Genomic DNA, 25,199 nt, shown 5'->3' with positions numbered 1-25,199 from the left:
AGGACTCCTCTCTGCAGAAAATAACAGTTATCTACAGCACATTCCCCAATTTTTCTCCAACCTCTGCACTGTGCCAGATGAAGAAAAATGCTACCATATCACCCTGCATAGTAACAGGACCTCTCCTCCCCCACACTGAAAACAGTATCCTCAAAAATAATATCTTTTAATTAACCCCTACAGTAATAATGTCTCACATCCTGCTCACACATGTCCTCCCATTCTGGACCCCATGTGTCTGTGACGCACAGTGAGGGAAATACTAAGCAACACGAAGTGATGAGGGGTAGGGAGCCCAACACTAGGGAAGAAGGGAGTGGAGACCCCTAGGCAGATCTAAAGTCACCCTGTCTGCCCTAAACATCCCTATATAGGTTCTGCACCTATCGCCGAGCAGGAACCTAATCCCTCCCTGACCCTGGCAATAAGCCCTGCTTAGGGAAGGACGGGGTAACACTAGTCAGTCCCCACTACAACTAAGGACAGATGGGATAGACAAACAAGGGGAACACTTATCTTGACTTGACTCAGAGAGAAAACACAGACATCCTCCAACAGCACCAAAGAGGAAAAAGGCCAACTGCTATAGCTCCAAGCCTCAACAGGGGAAAATGGAAATATCACAGGTGATTCCCAGAAGCAGCGAGGAAGTCTATAAACACCCAGGTCCAGGTGTGTCATTTAGAGCTGGATGGAGGTTGCCACTGGGTTAAAGAATCAGAAAGACTAGGAAGGCGTCTGCAAAACCAACTGCAGAGACCTACTGAGCCAGATGCTGTGCAACTGTCTGCAGCCTCTGATACACCCGTGACAGTGTACTTTCATTGTGGACCCCAAGTGTCCTGCCATTCTGGATCCCACATGTCCTTCCATTCTCCCTGATGTCTCTCCATACTGCCCCCATGTCTCTCCATACTGCCCCATGTCTCTCCATATTGCCCCCATGTCTCTCCATATTGCCCCTGTCTCTCCATATTGCCCCCCATGTCTCTCCATACTGCCCCATGTCTCTCCATACTGCCCCATAGTCATCCATAGTATAATGCACCCCATAGTCATACAGAGTAGTAAAATACACCACATAGTTATATATAGTAGTATAATGCACCCCCATAGTTATAAATAGTAGTATAATGCACCCCATAGTAGTGCAATGCACCCCGCAATTATACAGTATATAGTAGCATAATGCACCCCATAGTCATATATAGCAGTATAATGAATCCCACTGTTATACATGCGTTGGGGCGTTCTCTGATCCAATTTGGTACCACCACCCATCCACTTTATTACCCTGTTGACCTTTTCGGTAAGCATTGCTCTAATAAATTTATTATGTTTATATAGACCACCTGGTCCCTATATGGGTGTATTATATGGAGAGCTTGCTTGCCGTTATTTAGAGACTTGTTGTACAAGTGGGGGGTTGATGGTATTTGTGATCATACACATCATCCTTTTTTCTTTTTATCTTTTGTACCGTATTTGTCATTTGACAGGTTTATAAATAAAGTATTTTTCTCTTAACCCTTTATACTCAACTCTCCTCCTGTTTTTCGTGTTATACATAGTAGTATAATGCACCCCATAGTCATACATAGTAGTATAATGCACCCCATAGTTATTATACAGTATATAGTATTATAATGCATCCCATAGTAGTGCAATGCACACCAAGTCATATATAGTAGTATAATGCACCCCCATAGTTACATATACCAATATAATGCACCCCCATGGATATCCTTCCACACGGCAATAGATTTTAACTGAACGTGCGTCCTCAGACCCACATTCAGTTACTGAACCAGCAGAATCCTGCCACTTGGGCCCGGTGAGCAAAATAGAGGAGGCCCACTACAGACCCCCTCTGCTCATCGAGCCCCATATGCCAGTAAGGGCATCACTGCCCTGATGGCAGCCCTGCTACTGGACTGTGGGGCTGTATTATACTGTGTGTAGTTGGGGGCTGTATAATACTGTGTGTCTAATACTATTAGACTGTGGGGCTGCATTATACTGTGTGTAGTGGGAGGGTGTGCATTACACTGTGTCGGGGGCTGCACTATACTGTGTGTGGGTAGCTGCATTATACTCTGTGTGTGTGGGCTGTATTGTACTGTGTGTGCGTGGGGGGCTGCATTATACTGTGTGTGGGGGGCTGCATTATAATGTGTGTGTGAGGGCTGCATTGTACTGTGTGTGGATGCATTATACTGTGTGGGGGGCTGCAATATACTGTGTGTATATGTGGGGGGACTGCATTATAATTGTGTCTGGGGGCTGCATTATACTGTGTGTGTGTGTGGATGCATTATAATGTGTGTGGATTCATTATACTGTGTGTGTGTGGTGGGCAGCATTATACTGTGTATGGTGGGGGCTGCATTATAATGTGTGTGTGGGGGCTGCATTATATTGTGTGTGCGTGGAGGGGCTGCATTACACTGTGCGTGGGGGATGCAATATACTGTGTGTGAGGGATGCATTTTACTGTGTGTGGATTCATTATACTGTGTGTGTGTGGTGGGCAGCATTATACTGTGTATGGTGGGGGCTGCATTATACTGTGTGTGGGGGCTGCATTATATTGTGTGTGCGTGGAGGATGCAATATACTGTGTGTGTGGGACTGCATTATACTGTGTGTGTAGGCTGCATTATACTGTGTGTGGGGCGCTGCATTATACTGTGTGTCTGTGTGTGGATGCATTATACTGTGTGTGGGGGCTGCATTATACTGTATGTGTGTGGGAGGCTGCATTATACTGTGTGGGGGGCTGCATTATACTGTGTATGTAATAGGTGCTGCATTATACTGTGTGTGGGGGTGCTGTATTATACTGTGTGTGCGTGGGGGGTTGCATTATACTGTGTGGTGGGGGCTGCATTATACTGTGTGTGGGGGGCTGCATTATAATGTGTGTGAGGGCTGCATTATACTGTGTGTGTGTGGATGCATTATACTGTTGTGGGGGGCTGCAATATACTGTGTGTATATGTGGGGAGACTGCATTATAATGACTGTGTGTGGGGGCTGCATTATACTGTGTGTGGGGGGCTGCATTATACTGTGTGTCTGTGTGTGGATGCATTATACTGCGTGGGGGGGCGGCATTATACTGTATGTGTGGGGGAGGCTGCATTATACTGTGTGTAGGGGGCTGCATTATACTGTGTATGTGATGGGTGCTTCATTATACTGTGTGTGGGGGTGCTGTATTATACTGTGTGTGTGGGGGGTTGCATTATACTGTGTGTGGGGGGGCTGCATTATAATGTGTGTGTGAGGGCTGCATTATACTGTGTGTGTGGATGCATTATACTGTGTGTGGGCGCTGCATTTTACTGTGTGGATTCATTATACTGTGTGTGTGGTGGGCAGCATTATACTGTGTATGGTGGGGGCTGCATTATACTGTGTGTGGGGGAGCTGCATTATATTGTGTGTGCGTGGAGGGGCTGCATTACACTGTGCGTGGGGGATGCAATATACTGTGTGTGTGGGGCTGCATTATACTGTAGGCTGCATTATACTGTGTATGGGGGGCTGCATTATACTGTGTGTCTGTGTGTGGTGGCATTATACTGTGTGTGGGGGCTGCATTATACTGTATGTGTGTGAGAGGCTGCATTATAGTGTGTGTGTGGGGCTGCATTATACTGTGTATGTGATGGGTGCTGCATTATACTGTGTGTGGGGGTGCTGTATTATACTGTGTGTGCGTGGGGGGTTGCATTATACTGTGTGGTGGAGGTGGGGGGCTTCATTATACTGTGTGTGTGGCCTGCATTATACTGTGTGTGGAGGGCTGTGTTACAGTGTGTGTGGGGGCTACATTATACTGCGTGTGTGCATTATACTGTGTGGTAAGGTCTGCAATATATTGTGTGTGTTTGGGGGGCCTGCATTATACTGTGCGTGGGGGGCTGCATCATATTGTGTGTGCATGGGCTGCATTATACTGTGTGTGTGGTTGGGGGCTGCATTACACTGTGTTTAGTGGGGGCTGCATTATACTGTGGGTAAGGATAGATTCATTATACTGTGTGTATGGGGGTTGTATTATACTGTGTGTATGCATTATACTGTGTGTGTAGGCTGCATTATGCTGTGTGTGGGGGCTGCATTATACTGTGTTTGTGTGTGAGGATGCATTATACTGTGTGTGGGGGGCTGCATTATACTGTGTGTGTAGGCTGCATTATACTGTGTGTATGCATTATACTGTGTGGGGAGTGGCATTATACTGTGTGTGGGGGCTGCATTATACTGCGTGTGATGGGGCTGCATTACACTGTGTGTGGGGGGTGCTATATTATACTGTGTGCGTGGGGGCTACATTACACTGTGTGTTGGGGGGTGGAGGATGCATCATACTGTGTGGGGGGCTACATTATACTGTGTGTGCAATATACTGTGTTTGTGGTGGGGGCTGCAATATACTGTGTGCGTTTGGGCTGCATTATACTGCGTGTGGTGGGGGGCTGCATTACACTGTGTGTGTGAGGGGGGGTTGTATTATACTGTGTGTGCGTGGGGGGCCGGCATTATACTGTGTGTGTGTGTGGGGGGGGACTGCATATTACTGTGTGTGTGTGTGGGGGGGGGGCTGCAATACTGTGTGTGTACGTACGTTCGTACATTTACAGATGTCTGGGCCAAAAGTGAGCACGGGTGCCAATTGGTGATGTGTGTCAAATCAGCTGCTCAGCAGCTGTAAGATGCACGCTCTGAGGTGGTGCATAGAGAGTTAGAAAAAAAAAAGTCCAATAGTGAGCACAAGTGCCAGTCAATAATTTGTGTCACTGATCAGAGCTCAGCGGCTGCATGATGCATGCACGAAGGTGGTGCAAAGGTGAGAAGGGGGGGAGAATAGACAGGAACGAAAAAAGTTCTGGAAAACGGTGAACATGGAAGGGCATCAGTGATTTGCATCACTGATCAGCGCTCGGCGGCTGCAGAATGCACAAATAGTGGTGAGCGAGAATACTTGCTGCTTGGGTTTTCCCGAGCACGCTCGGGTTGTCTCTGGGTATTTGTGACTGCTCGGCGATTTAGTTTTTGCTGACACAGCTGTAACCCGAGCAACGAGTATACTCGCTCATCACTACGCACAAACAAAAAATGCTAAAAATAGAGCGATCAAGTACTGATCAGCGCTCAACGGCAGAACGGGGTGGGTGTGGAGTGGGTTAGGGAGAGGTAGAGGGGGGGAAAGGGGAGAGGGGGATTAGGAAAGATCAGGGAAGAATCAGGAATGTCTTCTTTCTTCAACAGCAGCAGCAGCTGTGCAGTGTGGTCATACAGCGCGACAGTATGACCACACTGCACACGTACGAAGGTAGAGTGAGGAAGTGTAGGGTGGTCATACTGAGGTCATATGTACTCTGTGCAGTCTGATTGGTGCAATCAACGTCATCGTCTAATTGCACCAATCACAGCTGGCCCTACTAGGCTCCAGCCTATGATTGGAGCTATTACAGCAACGATCATAGGCTGGACATCAGTGTTTCAGACAATTTCATTGCCTGAAACAATGTTATCGCTGTGATTGGCTGTCCAGAATGGAACAACTAATCACAGCAATTGTAGTTGGGAGGGGGACGCGCCCCCCCTTGTGACTACGAGTCCCAGTGGACTGCAGTCAGAAACAGCAGACACCTTCATGCGTTCACCATGCGTTTAGTCGATGTGATCGCATGAATACCCATGACATGCCTGAAGTCATTGGTCAGGAAGTCCTTCCCTTCCATGACGTATATATACTTCAAATGTCAGGAAGGGGATAAACAGACATGTGAAAAAGTCATCAGGCTGTGAGCCCCTTTGATGTGAGGAGGAGTGCTGGGCCAAGTGAAAAAAGAGGGTACAGATGATGGGATATGCAGTACTGTAGGTAAAAAGATGGGGTCCACACCTCCCAAACTGAAACATTGGTCTCATGCATGCAGAAATAAAGATAAGCGGCACCACTGTGCAACTTCGAGGACATGAGGCTTGTTAAGGGTATGTGCACACGTTGCGGATTTGCCTGTGGATCTGCAGTGGATTGGCCGCTGCGGATTCGCAACATTTTTCCATCAGGTTTACAGTACCATGTAAACCTATGGAAAACCAAATCCGCAGTGCCCATGGTGTGGAAAATACAGTGCGGAAACGTTTTACACCTTCTCAATAGGAATCCGCAGGTGGAATCCGCACAAAAAACGCTGGAAATACCCTGCGGGCCCCCGCAGGGCGTTTTACCTGCGGATTTTTCAAAAATCCGCACGCAAATCCGCAAAGTGTGCACATAGCCTAAAACTCCAGGGACACGGTGCCGATCAGCAGAAAATCAAGCATGTGTCCAAATTCACCATGTACAAGAAGAGAGCATGGCGCTCACCATTCCACAAACAATGTCCTTTTATTTTGGATACATGTAAAACAGGCAGGGAGGCTTTCAAGTGGAAACCGCACCGGACAACGGCCGTTCCGCGCTCAACTTGCGCTTTTATGGGACCCGTAGAAGTGCAAGTTGAGCGTGAAATGGCCGTCGTCTGGTGCGGTTGTAAGGGGGTCGACGAGGCAGAAGGTACCTGCATTCGGGTCCGCAACTGAAGGGGCTACATCTTCTGTTTCCGGGGGAAGGCTTAAGAGAGCTGGGGGGAAGCCTGAGGGAGCCGGACCAACCCTTGAACCCAGGAGGGTGGGCGGAGCCAGTAAAGGGCGCGCAGCGACGGAGACATAAAAAGAAAAAGCGTGCAAAGCAAGTCAGTCAGGCGTCGGTTCAGAGCAGTGAGGAGGGCAGCGTAGGGTGCAGAACGGTGAGCGGCGTGCTCTGCTTCCCTCATCAGAGAGTATCGGCGTGGCAACAGGCTGTATAGAAGGAGCAGAGCCGTGCCCGCAGAGCAGCGCCAAGCCGGGTGCTGCAACAGCCAGAGAGAGGAGTGCTCTGTCCGAGGAGCATCAGAGCCACACAGACCAGCGACCGCTACCGCCTCCCGTTAACAGCGGGGACCAGAGAGAGAGAGAGAGAGACGGGCAGTGTGTGCCCCGCTGACTGTTGTTAAGGCAGGTGCCAGATGTTTTAGGATCATGAGTACTGTGCGTGTGCCACCTGAAGGAGACTGGGACCGAGACCGTTACTTACATCCCGACCGTAATAGAGAATGTCGGCCCAGAGACTTGTGACCTGACTTCGCCAGCATATGCTAGCAGAGCCACGCTGGGCTCGTACAGAACTGTGGCCCTCACCATAAAGTAGCCACTACAGTATATGGACTAGGGGCAGTGGAAGGTACCAGAGATCGACTACTGCCACCAAAAGACGAGGTATTATTGTTTGCTGAACTCCATTAGTAAAGATACCGCGCCAGCCCTTGTCGTCGCCATTGAGTCCTCAGTAGAAGTTATAGTTTGTGGAGCTTCTGGCACAACTTTGTCACAGGAACTGTTGTTACCTGAGCCGTCATTCTTATTCTTGGACTCTCCTATGTTCATTGCACCCTTGTTATCCTTGTTTAACCCTCTATCTCCCTGCGTGGAGTAATCCCCAGTAAATAAACCTGCTAACCCTTGCTCTGCCTCCCATCAGTCACTGCATCCCGCAACCTGCTTACACGGTTTCCACTTGAAAGCCTCCCTGCCTCTGTTTTACATGTATCCAAAATAAAAGGACATTGTGGGACGATGCGTGCCATGCTCTCTTCTTGTACTTGGCGAATGCAAACATTGGTCTAATGCTGCTAGGAAAAAATGTACAACACGGAACATGAGGTGATTGTGATCCGCCTGTATGAAGCCCGGCGACAGTCTCAGGGGGTCCATAGCATCACCTGATGAAGCCCGTTACAGAAAGACATGAATATGTTCAATGGAAGGAACACTTGTCCATGTGTTCAGGCTTTTGAACGTCTTATAACCAAAGAAGCCAACCAGTTCAAGGAAGTTAGCTGATTTTTACCGCACCGAAGACTCTATACTTTACAATGCAGGTCAGCAGGAAGGCGTGGAAGACGCCTAGACATCTTGAGGGTTTCCTGTTTTTCTTTGTGTGATGGAGTAAAAACAGAAAATAACACAAGTAAAGAAAAAGATACAAAAAAAATCCTAAAAAACTGCGCAGTCAAAAATGTGGTGAAAAAGCAATCAGCAAACGTTAAAAAAATATATTCTGAAATCCTGAAACGTCTTCCCCTTGGAAAAACTCATCAGGCGCGCCCGTCTGGGGAAGGTGACGTGTGTACATACACTTACCCGGCCAAGACCTAAAACCTGACATGGCTATTGGGGCAGATTTATAAAGTATGCTTTTCGTTGTCCATAGCAACCGATCACTGCACAGCTGATATTTTCCAGGAGCACAGTACATAAAGAAAGCTGTGTAGGGATTGGTTGTTATGGACAACGAAAACTAGTCTTTATACATCTGCCCTAAAATCTAATATGTAAAGTGCTGCGGAATATGTTGGCGCTATAGAAATAAAATTATTATAAGTAAAGGCCATTTTACTTTCAGGCCACTAGATGACGCTGTGACTTTGCCTAGCACTGATGCTCCCTGTATTCCAGCACCACACCAGAGTCGCTCACACTGTCCTGGTCATGTGCTTTCACTATGGCTGCCTGCTACTGCTGCCATTTCTCTGCCTCCTCTGTATCCAGCAGCAGGCGTGTCAGACGTTTCCCTCAGTCCACGTCTAGGTCACCTTTCTGAGTGCACGAGTTGAATAACTGCTTCCCTCTGGTGGTCACATGTGGAACACACGTTTGTTTCTAGGACGCGTCGCTTTGCACAGTGCCACACAAAAGATGGCGGATACGTACGGACGCTCTTTCCTTGTTTGCGTCATCGTCAGCGTAAGGTCCAGTACTACCCAGACTCCGGTCCGCGGCGGGGGAAGATGGCGGCGTCCAAGGTGAAGCAGGACATGCCTCCTCCGGGGGGTTACGGTCCGGTGGATTATAAGAGGAACCTTCCCCGTCGTGGTTTCAGCGGTGGGTGTCTGGGGATAGAGAGCCGCGTTATGCTGCCGTGCTTCCTCTATGGAGAGTATGTACTGAGGAATAATATGTCACTCCCAGCCATGACAGTAAGCACACATCGGACTCCATAGTGTTACTGTAATGGGAAGGGGGCTCTATAAGACTCCATAGTCCGGCTGTAATAATGGGAGTCCGAGTAATAATGTGGGGTGGTTCTGCAGGGTCCAAGTGTTCCTGTAATTGGGGGACTTTATGGAACAATTACAGTTGTGCTCGGACTCCCATAGAGACCCAATTAAAGCAGCGACATTCTTACTGCTGTAGAGCGCCCCTTCCAATTACCGCTGCACTCAGGCTCCCATGTAGAGCGCCCCTCCAGTTACCGCAGTACTCGGGCTCCTGCAGAGCGCCCCTCCAGTTACCGCAGTACTCGGGCTCCTGCAGAGCGCCCCTCCAGTTACCGCTGCACTCGGGCTCCCATGTAGAGCGCCCCTTCCAAATACCGCTGCACTCGGGCTCCCGTAGAGCGTCCCTCCATTTACCGCTGTACTCGGGTTCCTGTAGAATGTCCCTCCCCAATTGCAGCAACACGTGGGGGGAGAGGCTCTATGGACAGTATGTGTGTATACACATATACAGTACAGACCAAACGTTTGGACACACCTTCTCATTTAAAGATTTTTCTGTATTTTCATGACTATGAAAATTGTACATTCACACTGAAGGCATCAAAACTATGAATTAACACATGTGGGATTATATACTTCACAAAAAAGTGTGAAACAACTGACATTATGTCTTATATTCTAGGTCAGAGGTCCCCAACGTTTCTGACCTTGAGAGCCTCATTCAGCCACATCCAGCCTTGAGAGAGGGTCGCGAGCCACATTCAGCTCCCGCCCCCCCTCACAATAGTGGCAACCAAAGCCCCCATTATATGCATAATGGTAACTAAAGCTTTTCCACAAAAATCAATCACTCCAAAGCAGTATACAAAGATCCAGGGGTTCCTACAATACCCCCATTCAGTATTCTCCTATAAAGCACTCCCAAGTCACTGTCACATCGAGCTTCAAACACCTCCTCTGACAGGTGGTGTCATCTTGTCTCCAGCGTACAATACTTACATCATCTCAAAACCCCTAACACCAGTATATGTGCATCCAGATCTGCTCACAAAATTCACCAATTTCAAATGTGCTCTTCATACCTGCTTGCTAGAACTGGAGGTAATGCACCAAGCTGACAGACAGCCGCGAGCCACAATTCATAGGACCACGAGCCACATGTGGCTCCCGAGCTACAGGTTGGGGACCCCTGTTCTAGGTTCTTCAAAGTAGATACCTTTTGCTTTGTTGACTGCTTTGCACACTCTTGGAATTCTCTTGATGAGCTTCAAGAGGTAGTCACTGGAAATGGTCTTCCAACAATCTTGAAGGAGTCCCCAGAGATGCTTAGCACTTGTTGGCCCTTTTGCCTTCACACTGCGGTCCAGCTCACCCCAAACCATCTCAATTGGGTTCAGGTCTGGTGACTGTGGAGGCCAGGTCATCTGGCGTAGCACCCCATCACTCTCCTTCTTGGTCAAATAGCCCTTACACAGCCTGGAGGTGTGTTTGGGGTCATTGTCCTGTTGAAAAATAAATGATAGTCCAACTAAACGCAAACCGGATGGACTAACATGCCGCTGCAAGATGCTGTGGTAGCCATGCTGGTTGAGTATGCCTTCAATTTTGAATAAATCCCCAACAGTGTCACCATAAAAGCACCCCCACACCATCACACCTCCTCCTCCATGCTTCACGGTGGGAACCAGGCATGTAGAGTCCATCCGTTCACCCTTTCTGCGTCGCACATAGACACAGTTGTTGGAAGCTAAGATCTCAAATTTGGACTCATCAGACCAAAGCACAGATTTCCAGTTGTCTGTCCATTCCTTGTGTTCTTTAGCCCAAATAAGTCTCTTCTGCTTGTTGCCTGTCCTTAGCAGTGGTTTCCTAGCAGCTATTTTACCATGAAGGCCTGCTGCACAAAGTCTCCTCTTAACAGTTGTTGTAGAGATGTGTCTGCTGCTAGAACTCTCTGTGGCATTGACCTGGTCTCTAATCTGAGCTGCTGTTAACCTGCGATTTCTGAGGCTGGTGACTCGGATAAACTTATCCTCCGAAGCAGAGGTGACTCTTGGTCTTCCTTTCCTGGGCCGGTCCTCATGTGAGCCAGTTTCTTTGTAGCGCTTGATGGTTTTTGCCACTGCACTTGGGGACACTTTCAAAGTTTGCCCAATTTTTCGGACTGACTGACCTTCATTTCTTAAAGTAATGATGGCCACTCGTTTTTCTTTACTTAGCTGCCGGAAGCTGCCGGCTGCACCCGACACAGGCGACACAGCTACAACGGGCCAGCGGAAGGTGAGTATGTTTATTTTTTATTTTTTTAACCTGTGTCATACGTGGCTGGGCAATATACTACATAGCTGAGCAATACACTACATGGGCTGTGCAATATACTACGTGGCTCTGTGCTGTATACTACATCACTGGGCAATATACTACGTCACTGGGCAATATACTACGTCACTGGGCAATATACTATGTGGCTCTGTGCTGTATACCACGTCACTGGGCAATATACTACGTGGCTCTGTGCTGTATACTACGTGGGCTGGGCAATATACTACGTGGCTCTGTGCTGTATACTACGTGGGCTGGGCAATATACTACGTGGCTGGGCAATATACTACGTGGCTGGGCAATATACTACGTGGACATACATATTCTAGAATACCCGATGCGTTAGAATCGGGCCACCATCTAGTATATATATATCTGTCGTATATGTTTGTGTGTGTATATAGATCTATAAAATCTCGGTGCATGCGTAAAAGTTCAAATCAGTTGTGAAAGCTTTCAAGAATTGAAGTGCTACTAGTTTATTTTTATCACCTACCAAAATGCAAATTAAGTGAAAAGAGAAAGAAATCAAATCAATCTTTGGTGTAATCACACTTTGCCTTCAAAACCGCATCAATTCTTTTACACTTGTACATAGTTTTTGAGGGTACTCAGCAGGGAAGTTGTTCCAAACATCTTGGAGAACTAACAACAGATCTTCTGTAGATGTAGACTTGTGCTTATCCTTCTGTATCTTCATGAAATCTCTCACAGACTCGATGATATCAGGCCTCTGTTTAGGCCATAGCATCAATTCTAGGACTCCTTGCTTGTTCTTTACAGTGAAGATAATTCTTAATGACACTGTTATGTTTTGGCTCATTGTCTTAGTGCCAAATAAATCTGGAGCTAATCAGATGCCTCTCTGATATTACATGATAAATAAGTATCTGCGTGTATTTCTCAGCATTGAAAACACCATTAATCCTGATCAAATTCCCAACTTCAATTGCTGAAATTCAGCTCCATAACTTGCAAGGACCTTCCACCATGCCTCACTGTTGCCTGCAGACACTCATTATTGTACCACTCTCCAGTCTGCAAGTGAACAAATTGCCTTCTGTTACAGCCTAAGATTCCAAATCAGTCCCAGTTCTTATGTTTTCGTCCATGGTTGAGACACTTGGCCTTGTTTCTGTGTGGAAAGTATGGTTTTTGGACAATCTTCTTTTACTGAGACCATTTCTGGCCAGACTTCTCCGAACTGTAGATGATTGTAGATGGGTCCCGTTGGTTGCTGGCAGTTTTCAGCTGATGGCACTGCTGGACATTTTCCAATTTTGAAGGGAAGTAAGTATGATGTGTCTTTCATCTGCTGCACTATTTCCTTGGCCGACTACTGCATCTACGGTTCTCAGTGTTGCCCTTTTCTTGTTGTTTCTTCAATAGAGCCTGAAGAGCACATGTTGAAACCACAGTCTGCTCAGTCTTGCTATGGTGTGTGACTTGTGACATATAACTGACTCTCCCAACCTCACATTTGAAGCAGTTTCTCTGTTCCTCACCCAGTTTTACGCCTCCTACACAACTGTTTCTGTTTCAGTTAATGGCTGTGTCACAACCTACATAAAAAAATACATTATTATCACTTGTTTGGTATAATTAGTTACTCATACACCTGACAATAATCGTACAAAATCCCTGATACTGTGCAAGTGTACCTAGAAGAATTGAAGCTTTATGAAGGCAAATGGTGGGGGGTCACACCAAATATTGATTTGATATGTCTGTTTTGTTCATTCACTTTTCACTTGCTTAACCCCTTCAAGACCCAGGTTTTTTCGTTTTTCGCTCCTCTCATTCCCAGAGCCATAACTTTTTTATTTTTCCATCAATATGGCCATGTGAGGGCTTATTTTTTGCGGGACAAGTTGTATTTTTGAACGACATCATTGGTTTTACCATGTCATGTACCAGAAAATGGGGAAAAAAATTCCAAGTGCAGTGAAATTGCAAAAAAAAAAAAGTGCAATCCCACACTGTTTTTTTGTTTGGCTTTTTTCCTAGGTTTAGTAAATGCTAAAACTGACCGGCTATTATGATTCTCCAGGTCATTACGAGTTCATAGACACCAAACATGTCTAGGTTCTTTTTTATCTAAGTGGTGAAAAAAATTCCAATCTTTGCTTTGGAAAAAAAATTGCGCCATTTTCCGATACCCGTAGCGTCTCAATTTTTCGCGATCTTGAGTTGGGTGAGGGCTTATTTTTTGCGTGCAGAACTGACGTTTTTAATTATACCATTTTGGTGCAGATACGATCTTTTGATCGCCCGTTATTGCATTTTAATGCAATGTCGCGGCAACCAAAAAAACATAATTCTGGCATTTCGAATTTTTTTCTTTCTACGCCGTTTAATGATCAGGTTAATCCTTTTTATTTATTTTTTTATTGATCGGGTGATTCTGGACTCAGCGATACCAAGTATGTGTAGGTTTGTCTTTTTTATTGTTTTATTTTGAATGGGGCTAAAGGGGGGTGATTTAAACTTTTTTTTTTTTTTGTCATATTTTTTAAAACATTTTTTTCTACTTTTGCCATGCTTCAATAGCCTCCATGGGAGGATAGAAGCTGGCACAACTCGATTGGCCCTGCTACATCGCAGCGAAGCTCAGATCTCTCCTATGTAGTAGAATTGCTGCATTGCTATGAGTGCCGACCACAAGGTGGCGCTCACAGCAATCCGGCATCAACAACCATAGAGTTCTTCAAAAGACTTCTGGTTGTCATGCCGATGCATCGCTGACCCCCAATCATGTGACGGGGGTCGGCGATGCGTGCATTTCCGGCCCAATGGCCGGAAGTGGTAGTTAAATGCTGCTGTCAGCATTTGACAGCGGCATTTAACTAGTTAATAGTGGCGGGTGAATCGCGATTCCACCCGCTGCTATTGCGGGCACATGTCAGCTGTTCAAAACGGCTAACATGTTCCCGCTTTGATGCGGGCTCACCGCCGGAGCCCACATCAAAGCAGGGGATCTGACCTCGGACGTACTATCCCATCCGAGGTCAGAAAGGGGTTAACTGATAAAAATAACTATTAACATTTCTATTTTTAAGGTATTTTTTCCTTGCAGCATTTTTACATACTTGCCTAAAACTTTTACACAGCACTATGTGTGAGATATAGATATATACAGTATATATATATATATATATATATATATATATATATATTTTATTTTTAATTCGAGCTCCTCTGCGTATAACTATATTTACGCAACAGCCAGATATTACAGCATGGTGGATGGGATTTCTAGAAATCTCATGCCTACTGTGCATGCATACATGTGCGCCTGCGGATCACCCGCGGACACTGACATGCGATGTGTCTATCAAGACTGCAGCATGTCAATTTAAAGCAATATCAATTGTCAAATTATTCAATAGAATGTGAACCCAAGCTGATTTACCTGCGTTCAATAGGAGGCAGTGCTTTGGATGCAGCAAACATGCCATGTGTCCAAAGTGCTGACGGATCGTGGGCACCCGGCATTATTGAAAAGCACAGACTGCTGCTCATTCATACCTAAACAAGAGCCCAGATCAAGTCTGGAATAAAGGAGTGTCTATATTCATACGTAGAATAGAGGTATCACATATGGATATAGACACTCCTTTTTCCAGACTTGATCTGGGCTCTTGTTTAGGTATCTAATGTACGGAGTGTGACCTGGTCAAGGTCTTATGGACTAATATATGTACACTCACTGCTGCTCATTCATGTGCTTTTTAACTATCCGTATAGATGCACATATCTGCCAGATGGTAGCCAAAAGAGCACACTTCTGGCCCCAGTTTGGAGAGTGGAGGCCTATGGTGACATTGCTGTATAATTCCAGAGAAGCTCCCGACATACATTCTAGACCAAGTATGCACCTAGGGCCCAACTTGTGTTTTCTTCACTGATATCCCAGCTTGTTCCGGGCACATTTATGCTGTATTAGCCGTCAGTCACGGATTAGGGCCCCTCAGTTGACTTCCAAGCCCAAAATGAGCATGGATGTTGGCAAATAAAATACTATTTCCCATTATTTTCCATAAACCCATACAACAATCTGCTAAGCTTATCCTACTCTGTAACATGGTGCCGATAGATTGCACGGAATTTCCAAAGTGACTGGTTCCTTATAATTAGAAACTGTGGTAATGAAAGTGACTTTTCTTCTTTTCCTTTGTTACAGGGTACACCATGTTCGCTGTTGGGATCGGTGCGATGCTGTTTGGTTACTGGAGAATTGGCATGTGGAACAGAGAGAGAAGGTGTTTTAATGTTGTGACATATTAAAATTGTGAAGGAAAAAACATTAAACATTTTTAATTCACCCCACTCCTTTCACCTTTAAAGGAAAAAATAAATATTTGGTATTACCATGTTTACAAAAGTCTATTAAAATATGGTATTAAGCTTATCTGTAAGCGCCTTCAAGAGATAAAAATCAAAATACAACAACTGCATTGTTTTGGTCCGAATCTCCTTAGATGAAAAAAGCAAGTGGCGGGAGCATTGCCCATCAGCAAGAAATTAAGGTGCAGAGCTCACCAATAAGGAATTGTGTATATGTATAGCATAAAGTGAGAATTATAGCATTAAAATAGATCTCTTAATATACCTATTAAACAAAAAAAGAACAAATAAAAAAGTGCCATCTCTGAAGGGGGTAGTTGACTCCTGGCTGAATGGGCTCCAAAATCTCAACCGAGGGTAAACGCCTCCCCCAGGATATAAAACTGATTCTTCCTGCAGGAGTGGGCGGCAGAATCTGTATAAATACAAGACATGTGGTGAAGAGACTAGTACTCGGACACACTGAGCCCAGTCACCAAGACACGGCAGTGTGATCCTGTTTGCATGTAAACAAATGGTATACCATCTATAGCAACAATGTGTCACTCACCACCAGTAATCGTTAATAGACACATAGTCAGATGTGAGAATATAGTAAAAGGAACGTTCTCACCAAATGAGACGACTGTTTGAAGCGAGGAGTGAAGCTTGTATCATGGAGAGATCATCCGACGATGCAAACAGGATCACACTGCCATGTCTCTTCACCACATGACAGTGGGTCTTGTATTTATACAGATTCTGCCCCTGCTCCTGCAGGAAAAAATTTTATATCCTGGGAGAGGCGTTTACCCTTGGTTGATATTTTGGAGCCCATTCAGCTGGGAATCAACACCTAATCTCCTTTAAAAAAAAAAAAATGCAATAAGCAACCAAAGCACGTGAAATTGGCATCAATGAAAACTGCAGCTCACCTGGCAAAAAGCAAGCCTTCATTCAGCACTACCAACAGAACAATTACAACGTTGGTTCTCACAAAATGGGATGACACAAAGCAAAACTTTTTTTTTTTTCCATCCATGCCTAGCTGTTACCATTGTAATTGGACGGCTGTGGTGGAAATTCGTATTTCTAGGTCATTTTTACATCACAATGAATGCTGTGGAAAAACATTTTTTGCCATTTAATCCCACTTTGAATTTTTTCCCCCCATTTTTCAGTCTAATATATGGAAAAACGGATTGTGTCATTCAAAACAAGTCGTTTCACAAAAAAGATATTCATGGAAAAATACATGTCATGCATACATATGTTGATAGGAAAATCCTCTTGGAAGAATGGGACAAAAATCAGTGTACATGTAATAGGGACAACACGATTTGTTTGCCTCTAGATCTATAATGTTGAGTGTTTTGAATTTCCAGCTTGTTAACTTATATTTGACTTCTTAAAAGAGTAGTGTTGTCACTTCCTAAGGATACCATTCTTATGGTCCCCATTATTTTACAGGAGGCTACTTATTGAAGACTTAGAGACCCGTTTGGCATTGCTACCCCTCTTGCAGGCTGAGTCCGATCGAAGGTAACAAGATTACTTCCTTATATTTCTTGTACAATTCTGCCGGGCCATCTGAGTGACCTGTTTGTACTGGAGTTTGCTAAAATATGTACAGTTTGTTCTGCCTGTTTATCTTCATGTGTAAAATACACATTTTCACACTTTCAACTGATGTAGAGACTAAACTAGTTTGCTGGTGGGGTACACAAAGCAGCTACTTAGACTGCGGTCACACATTCAGTATTTGGTCAGTATTTTACCTCCGTATGTGTAAGCCAATACCAGGAGAGGAAAAGTATAATAGAAACACGTCCCCACTTCTGCATTTATCACCCACTCCTGGTTTTGGCTTCCTAATACTGGTAGTATCGACGTGGCCTTACAGAGATTTATGACACTGCGGATGAGACCCATACTGAACTTTTAAATAAGTGTCACTGCTCGTAGTACTTTTGGTCCCTGTGTAATATTGCTATACAAGCTAATGTATGGACCTGAATAAAAGTTTTGAGACTGACGCGAGTTTGGGTCTTCACAAAGTTTGCAGCTTATGTATTTTTAGATCTTTTAGACTTTTCTAAGATACAGTACCTCGGCAGGTGTGGAATGAATGCTGGAAAGTAAGAACGTGTTCAAAAATAAGTGTTAATAGTCTGTGTTTATCAATTACCAAAATGTAAAGTGGTGACCTAAAGCGAAATCTAAATCAAATCACTAGCTTGTGTGACTTCCATTGCCTTCATACCCTCATCAGTTCTTCTAGATATACTTGTACATAGTTGCCATAACGGCATTGTAGAAACTGTACCTCTCAATGAAGTCATCTACGGCTGCAGTGTCTATTTGGTAACATCCACGCCAGGCTTTAATCTGGAGAACTGCAAATATGCCATTTAGTGCCTATACATTGTGTTCCCATACAGTGTAGTGCCCCGAAACATTGTGCCCAGCCTGTGCTTCTGGCGACACACAAATGAAGTGCGCTCTCCAATAATGCCAAATATGTGGCCGCTTCCTGTGGTTTAGGCACAGTGGGGCTCAGGAGAGGGGGGATTTGAATTTGGGAGCACAGAATTCACTGGATTTTATTTGAGGGGGTGTTGATGTGTATTTGTTTTACCAGTAACGTGGGAACCCCCTATAATTTCTAGTTACAGATGATGTACTGAGTAGGGCTGGTTTTGTGCACGGTATGTAAGGGGTTTTGTAGGTAACATTTTGGAGTACATAACGTTTTTGGATCCCTTCCAGTATAAGGGTGGGGTGACATTCTTGTGTTCTACAATGGGGTTTCCATTCCACAAATGAGATTCAGACGAACCACTCACCATAATGAGGCAGAATGGAGACACTTTGAACTCTGCTTACCATTCGGTTCTAGTGGTGTCCATCTTTTTTTTTTAGCTGTGCACAAAGCTGTGGTCAACTACTCTTGTGCACTAAATTGAATAAAATGATGGTACACCAGAGATCAGATCGAGTGCAATGCGACTCAGTCTGCCTTACTATAGTGAATGAGCACTCCGTAGCCCTATAGCATGCAAACATGAAACTTGAGTTGCATTACTGCTCTAGAAAATTGGAAAAACTGAAATACTTAGCCCATAAATTGGTCAATTTATGTGTACCCAGCTGCCATGATTAGGCGATATCCGTTGCTGAGAACCTGCCTGTGTGAAACCTCTCTTAGGGTACTGTCACACAGTGCCATTTTGATCGCTACGACGGCACGATCCGTGACGTCGCAGCGATCGTATGATTATCGCTCCAGCGTCGTAGACTGCGGTCACACGTTGCAATCACGGCGCTGGAGCGATGCCGAAGTCCCCGGGTAACCAGGGTAAACATCGGGTTACTAAGCGCAGGGCCGCGCTTAGTAACCCGATGTTTACCGTGGTTACCAGCGTAAACGTAAAAAAAACAAACAGTACATACTCACATTCCGGTGTCTGTCCCCCGGCGTCTCAGCTTCTCTGCACTGTGTAAGCACAGCGGCCGGAAAGCGAGCACAGCGGTGACGTCAGACGTCACCGCTGTGCTCGCTTTCTGGCTGGCCGGCGCTCACAGTGCAGAGAAGCTGAGACGCCGGAGGACAGACACCGGAATGTGAGTATGTACTGTTTTTTTTTTTTACGTTTACGCTGGTAACCACGGTAAACATCGGGTTACTAAGCGCGGCCCTGCGCTTAGTTACCCGATGTTTACCCTGGTTACAAGCGAACACATCGCTGTCACACACAACGATCCAGCGATGTCAGCGGGTGATCAAGCGACGAAAGAAAGTTCCAAACGATCTGCTATGACGTACGATTCTCAGCAGGGTCCCTGATCGCTGCTGCGTGTCAGACACTGCGATATCGTAACGATATCGCTAGAACGTCACGAATCGTACCGTCGTAGCGATCAAAATGGCACTGTGTGACAGTACCCTTAGGCTAAAGCCTACATTTCTATGGGAAGGGAGGACCCTGCTGTAATTAAAAAATGCCTCATGCTGAGGGGTTGAGTGCTCAGTCAGAGAGACCTATGTATACAAATAACAAAAGACTGACCAACACATACAAACAGAAGGCTACTCTAAGGGTACCGTCTCACAGTGGCACTTTGGTCGCTACGACGGTACGATCCGTGACGTTCCAGCGATATCCATACGATCTCGCTGTGTCTGACACGCTACTGCGATCAGGGACCCTGCTGAGAATCGTACGTCGTAGCAGATCGTTTGAAACTTTATTTCATCGCTGGATCACCCGCTGTCATCGCTGGATCGGCGTGTGTGACGCTGATCCAGCGATGTGTTCGCTTGTAACCAGGGTAAACATCGGGTTACTAAGCGCAGGGCCGCGCTTAGTAACCCGATGTTTACCCTGGTTACCATTGTAAATGTAAAAAAACCAAAAACACTACATACTCACATTCCGGTGACTGTCACGTCCCTCGCCGTCTGCTTCCCGCACTGACTGTGAGCGCTGGCCGTAAAGTAAAAGCAGAGCACAGCAGTGACGTCACCGCTGTGCTGTGCTTTACGGCCGGCACTGACACAGTCAGTGCAGGAAGCTGACGGCGAGGGACGTGACAGTCACCGGAATGTGAGTATGTAGTGTTTTGGGTTTTTTTACATTTACACTGGTAACCAGGGTAAACATCGGGTTACTAAGCGCGGCCCTGCGCTTAGTAACCCGATGTTTACCCTGGTTACCCGGGGACTTCGGCATCGTTGGTCGCTGGAGAGCTGTCTGTGTGACAGCTCTCCAGCGACCACACAACGACTTACCAACGATCACGGCCAGATCGTATCGCTGGTCGTGATCGTTGGTAAATCGTTTAGTGTAACTGTACCCTTAGTAAGCACCTGTTCACACCTGTTTTTTCTGGTTGGATGTGCTGGTCAGTCTTTTGATATTAAAGTTAGTGGTTCCGTCGGGGGATTTGTCTCAATCGTGGTTTTGGGGATTTACATGGAAACCCTGACCCTAGCATTCAGTTGAGTTTGCACAATAAATGTGAAACGAGCCTTATTTTGATTTTTGGGGGAAGAATGAACATGCAGACAGCAGTACAAGAGTAGTTTTTTTTATTTTTGAATGGATCACTGTGCAGTGTAAGTAATAAGACAGCTTTATTCTTCGGGTCTGTGCGATTACCCGATTTAGATAGGTTTTTTTGTTTTTTGCTATTAGCAAAAAAAATAAAAAATTTTCTATAAAAGTGTTTTTTTTGTTTTTGTCGCCATATTTTGAGATCTGTAACCTTATTTATGTTTGGTAAACAGCTGTATAGGGACTTATATTTTGTGTGACAAGTTGGAGAGTTTTTTGGTATCATTGTGGGGATCGTAACGTTTTTTTCAACACTTCTGATTTCTTTTAGACGCAGGATGAATAAAATACGCTTAAATTATTGTAGGGGTTTTTTTTTGCACGGTTCACCTTGTGATAAGACTGATTCGTTTGTCGGGTCAGTAAGATTAGTGATACCAGATTTATCTTTTTTTTTGGTTGTTTGTTTCATATGACTGATCGCTTTTTTTGGCTACATTTTTAGTAGAATAATGACTTTCGTGATTTATTACACATTTTACGTAATTTTTTTTTCTTTACTTTTTCACTGTGGGACATGTATAATCTTTTACTTTTTATCGCTGATCTCGTGTGCATTACGGTACTGTAATCAAATGTCAACAATCGGCGGGGGGTTCGATCCTGCCATACAGAGTTTTTTAACCCCTCTCACCCACGTAGATACCACTGTCACATTTTGACAAGGGTATTTAAGGGGTTAATCTGCACCAATTGGTACCAAAACCGTCCGGAGCCGATACCACAGACTGTCAGCTGCTACTCACGGGAATTGCGCCCGCGGAGGGGGGCTCTATTCACTTATTCCTGATTTTAAAACGGCAGTGAGGAATAAGGCCCCTTAACGAATGCTGTTTTAATGCGTATTGGCTATTGTTAAGGGGTTAATGATCCAGGAGCAATTTGCTGAGTAGCAATGCTCTTTCCAGCATGAAGGAGCACCATGTCACAAAGCAAAAGCGATAACTAAATGACTTGGTGAAAAAAAAATCTACATTTTTGGTCCATAGCCAGGAAACTCCCCATATTCGATTGCACTGAGAACCTGTGGATAATTTATTATTATTATTATTTATAGCGCCATTTATTCCATGGCGCTTTACATGTGAAAAAAGGGGCATAAATAGACAAGTACAATAAACATGAGCAATGCATGGCACACACAAGTACAGGAGGAGAGAGGACCCTGCCCGCGAGGGCTCACAGTCTACAGGGGATAGGTGAGGATACACTAGGAGAGGGTAGAGCTGGTCGTACGGCGGTTCAGTAGACTGAGGATAACCGCAGGTTGTAGGCTTGTTGGAAGAGGTGGGTCTTCAGCCTTCCTTTTGAAGGTTTCCGTGGTAGGCGAGAGTCTGATGTGTTGGGGTAGAGTGTTCCAGAGTATAGAGGAAGCACCGGAGAAGTCTTGAATGCGGTTGTGGGAAGAAGAGATAAGAGGGGAGTAGAGAAGGAGATCTTGAGAGGATCGAAGGTTGCGTGTAGGTAAGTACCGGGAGACGAGGTCAAAGATGTATGGAGGAGACAGGTTGTGGATGGCTTTGTATGTCATTTTTAGGGTTTTGAAGTGGAGCCTGTGGACAATAGGAAGCCAGTGAAGGGCTTGGCAGAGAGGAGAGGCTGGGGAATAATGGGAAGACAGGTGGATTAGTCGGGCAGCAGAGTTTAGGATAGATTGGAGGGGTGCGAGACTGTTTAGAGTGGAGGCCAGAGAGTAGGAGTTTGCAATATTCAACGCGGGAGATGATGAGGGCGTGCACAAGCGTTTTTGCAGTTTCTTGGTCAAGGAATATACGGATCTGGGAAATGTTTTTGAGTTGTAGTTTGCAGAAGGAGGCAAGGGCTTGGATATGTGGCTTCAAAGGGATGGCAGAGTAGAGGATCACCCCAAGCCACCGAGCATGCGGGACTGGGGAAAGTGAGCAGCCATTGACATTGATGGATAGGTCTGGTGGGAGGGGTAGAGTGAGATGGGGGAAAGATGATGAATTCTGTTTTGTCCATGTTCAGTTTTAGAAAGCGAGCAGAAAAGTAGGCTGAGATAGCAGACAGACATTGTGGGATTTTGGTCAGTAAGGAGGTGATGTCTGCTCCAGATAGATCTGCGTGTCATCGGCGTAGAGATATTGCAAACCGTGGGATTCTATGAGCTGTCCCAGGCCGAAGGTGTAGATGGAGAAGAGTAGCTGTCCTAGAACTGAGCCTTGGGGAACACCGACAGACAGGGGGCGAGGTGAGGAGGTGGTGTTGGAGAGGGAGACACTGAATGCTCTGTCTCTTAGATATGACGTTAGATATGATATAATCCAGAACTTTTGACAAACAAGCACTGATTAGGCAAGAATGGGCTGTCATCATCAGCCCAGAAGCTGATGCCCAACATGACAGGATGAATTACCAAAGTCTTGAAAAATAAGGTACAACACTGTAAATATTGAGTCTCTACATAAACTTGATGTATTTGTCAGTATAAGAACTACTTATAAAATGTTGTCCCTTTAGTATTTTTTATATCTTTTAGATGTTACTGAAGTTGCGATCTTTGTGAAAAACCAAACAAAATGTAGGTCAGACTCAAAACTTTTGGCCACTACTGTTCTGGCATATTAATAAATGTAAGATGATAAAATACAGTAAGGAACAGCTCCCTAGAGCAAAATTTCACATTTCTGGTTCCAACAATCAGGTTGCCAAGAATCTACTAATCTGAAAGAGTTGTGCTACATATAACACAATTGTATAGTGAGTGGGCTTGGTAAGTTAGGATATCCTGTTGACAATACCAATATCCTTGGACTGGAACTCTTTTACAGGAATAGCTGCTGACGTGTCCAGGAGCTTATCTGTAAAGAAATGCATCACTGAGAGACAATAAAACTAAAACGTCTTTTAACCTGGTCCTGATGACTATGGTTGCAGAGAAACTTTCTCCCAGTGTTCTTTGATTGGAAAGAAGTAAAAGAAAAACAACAATCTGTGTGTTTCAATCCCAGTCTGGGATCTTCGGCACACATGGCTGGCATGCAAAATTCATCCTGTATAAGATTAAAAAAAAAAAAAAAAATAGGGCAAATATTGAAAATTAAGTATTTAAGAAGCAAAAAAAATAATCATTAGTAATCACACCTTAACAGTCTTTGCCGTATATTTACGTCAAAGGTTGTATCCCCGCTTTTGATGTGGGCTCGGGATTTAACATTCCGGAAGCTCGTCATTTATCCCGCCCATCATGCGATCGCAGAGTGCCCATGTCCTGACAGCTGGAGGTCTGCTGATAACCCCGTGCCTGTCATTTTGCCATCCTCATCTGAGCGCCAGCCTGTGGCCAGCCTTCATATGAGATTATGATTTCTGCTATGTATAGCACAAGCAATTGCAGCTTCAAGTTTTCTAGGATGACTATTTCATTCAGTGAAAAGTGTAAAAAAAAAAAAAAAATTCAAGATTATGGTAAAGTAAAAAACACAAGTTCAAATCTCCCCCTTTTTGCCCCATTAAAGATAAAACATTTAAAAACATTTTTGGTTTCACTGCATTCATAAAAGTCTGATCTATCAAAATATAAAATAAATTAATCCGATAGATAAACGATGTAGCGAGAAATCAGAACTCCAGAATTATGTTTTTTCGTCTACAGCGAAGAATATATAGTACACCGCACACTCTAGGTATATAAGATGCAATAGTGACAATTTATTGATGACATGAACAAATGTGTGTTTGAAAGCGACCAGAGGTAATTATGACCTTTCGGCTCTACCAGAGCCTTAATCATACAATCGCTAGGAGAAAACAGAAATAAAAATAAACCATAAATATACAATATGTACAGTATTCAATACAAAATCAAGTGGCAAACAAAAATAAAGTATGAAACAATATAGTTCCCATTTTGGTTAAAAGGGAAAAAAGGGAAGGGTAAAACTAAACAAAAGGACAAGAACAAAACAACTGCAAATACCACATGATGCATAGCTTGTGAAAAACACCAACCGTATACCAGAAAGAAGGCTGGAAATAGATTGAATGGAAAAGGGGCAGAGGGCTAAGGCAGCCAGGTCACATGAGTATGCTAGCAGGGAAAACAAAGAGAGATTTTTACCTTTATTATGCATAGAGTAGAAGATAAAGATCCTTGAGGATTCGTAGAATGAACTGTAAAAAGATAGTGGCTATAAGTGAGGGAGTAAAAGTAGGTACATAGAAAGTATAGATACTATGGAAGTCTGGCATGCAGTATACCTTTTTAGCGTTATGTTGCTGTGGTGGGTCAGTTGAGAACCCTGGTGTGGGGTCTCTAGGCAAGCAAGGGCATGGGTGAATATAGGAAAAATGGGACATAATAAAATAGAGGCGA

General features: G+C 44.8%; 1 protein-coding gene across 1 annotated transcript in view; it reads left to right on the top strand.

Moving 5' to 3' along the window:
• Window positions 1–8,825: 8,825 nt before the first annotated feature.
• The window catches only part of NDUFA13 (NADH:ubiquinone oxidoreductase subunit A13), a 34,799-nt gene continuing 18,425 nt past the window's right edge, over window positions 8,826–25,199 (top strand). Inside the window, exons 1-3 of the mRNA XM_077252339.1 lie at window positions 8,826–8,982; window positions 15,604–15,682; window positions 17,217–17,288. Of these exons, the coding sequence (XP_077108454.1) occupies window positions 8,889–8,982; window positions 15,604–15,682; window positions 17,217–17,288 (245 nt within the window). The 5' untranslated portion in view covers window positions 8,826–8,888. The remainder of the gene's footprint in view (window positions 8,983–15,603; window positions 15,683–17,216; window positions 17,289–25,199) is intronic.

The sequence above is a fragment of the Ranitomeya variabilis genome, chromosome 1, assembly GCF_051348905.1.
Source record: "Ranitomeya variabilis isolate aRanVar5 chromosome 1, aRanVar5.hap1, whole genome shotgun sequence".
Lineage (NCBI taxonomy): Eukaryota > Metazoa > Chordata > Amphibia > Anura > Dendrobatidae > Ranitomeya > Ranitomeya variabilis.
This window is presented reverse-complemented; position numbering and strand designations above follow the sequence as displayed.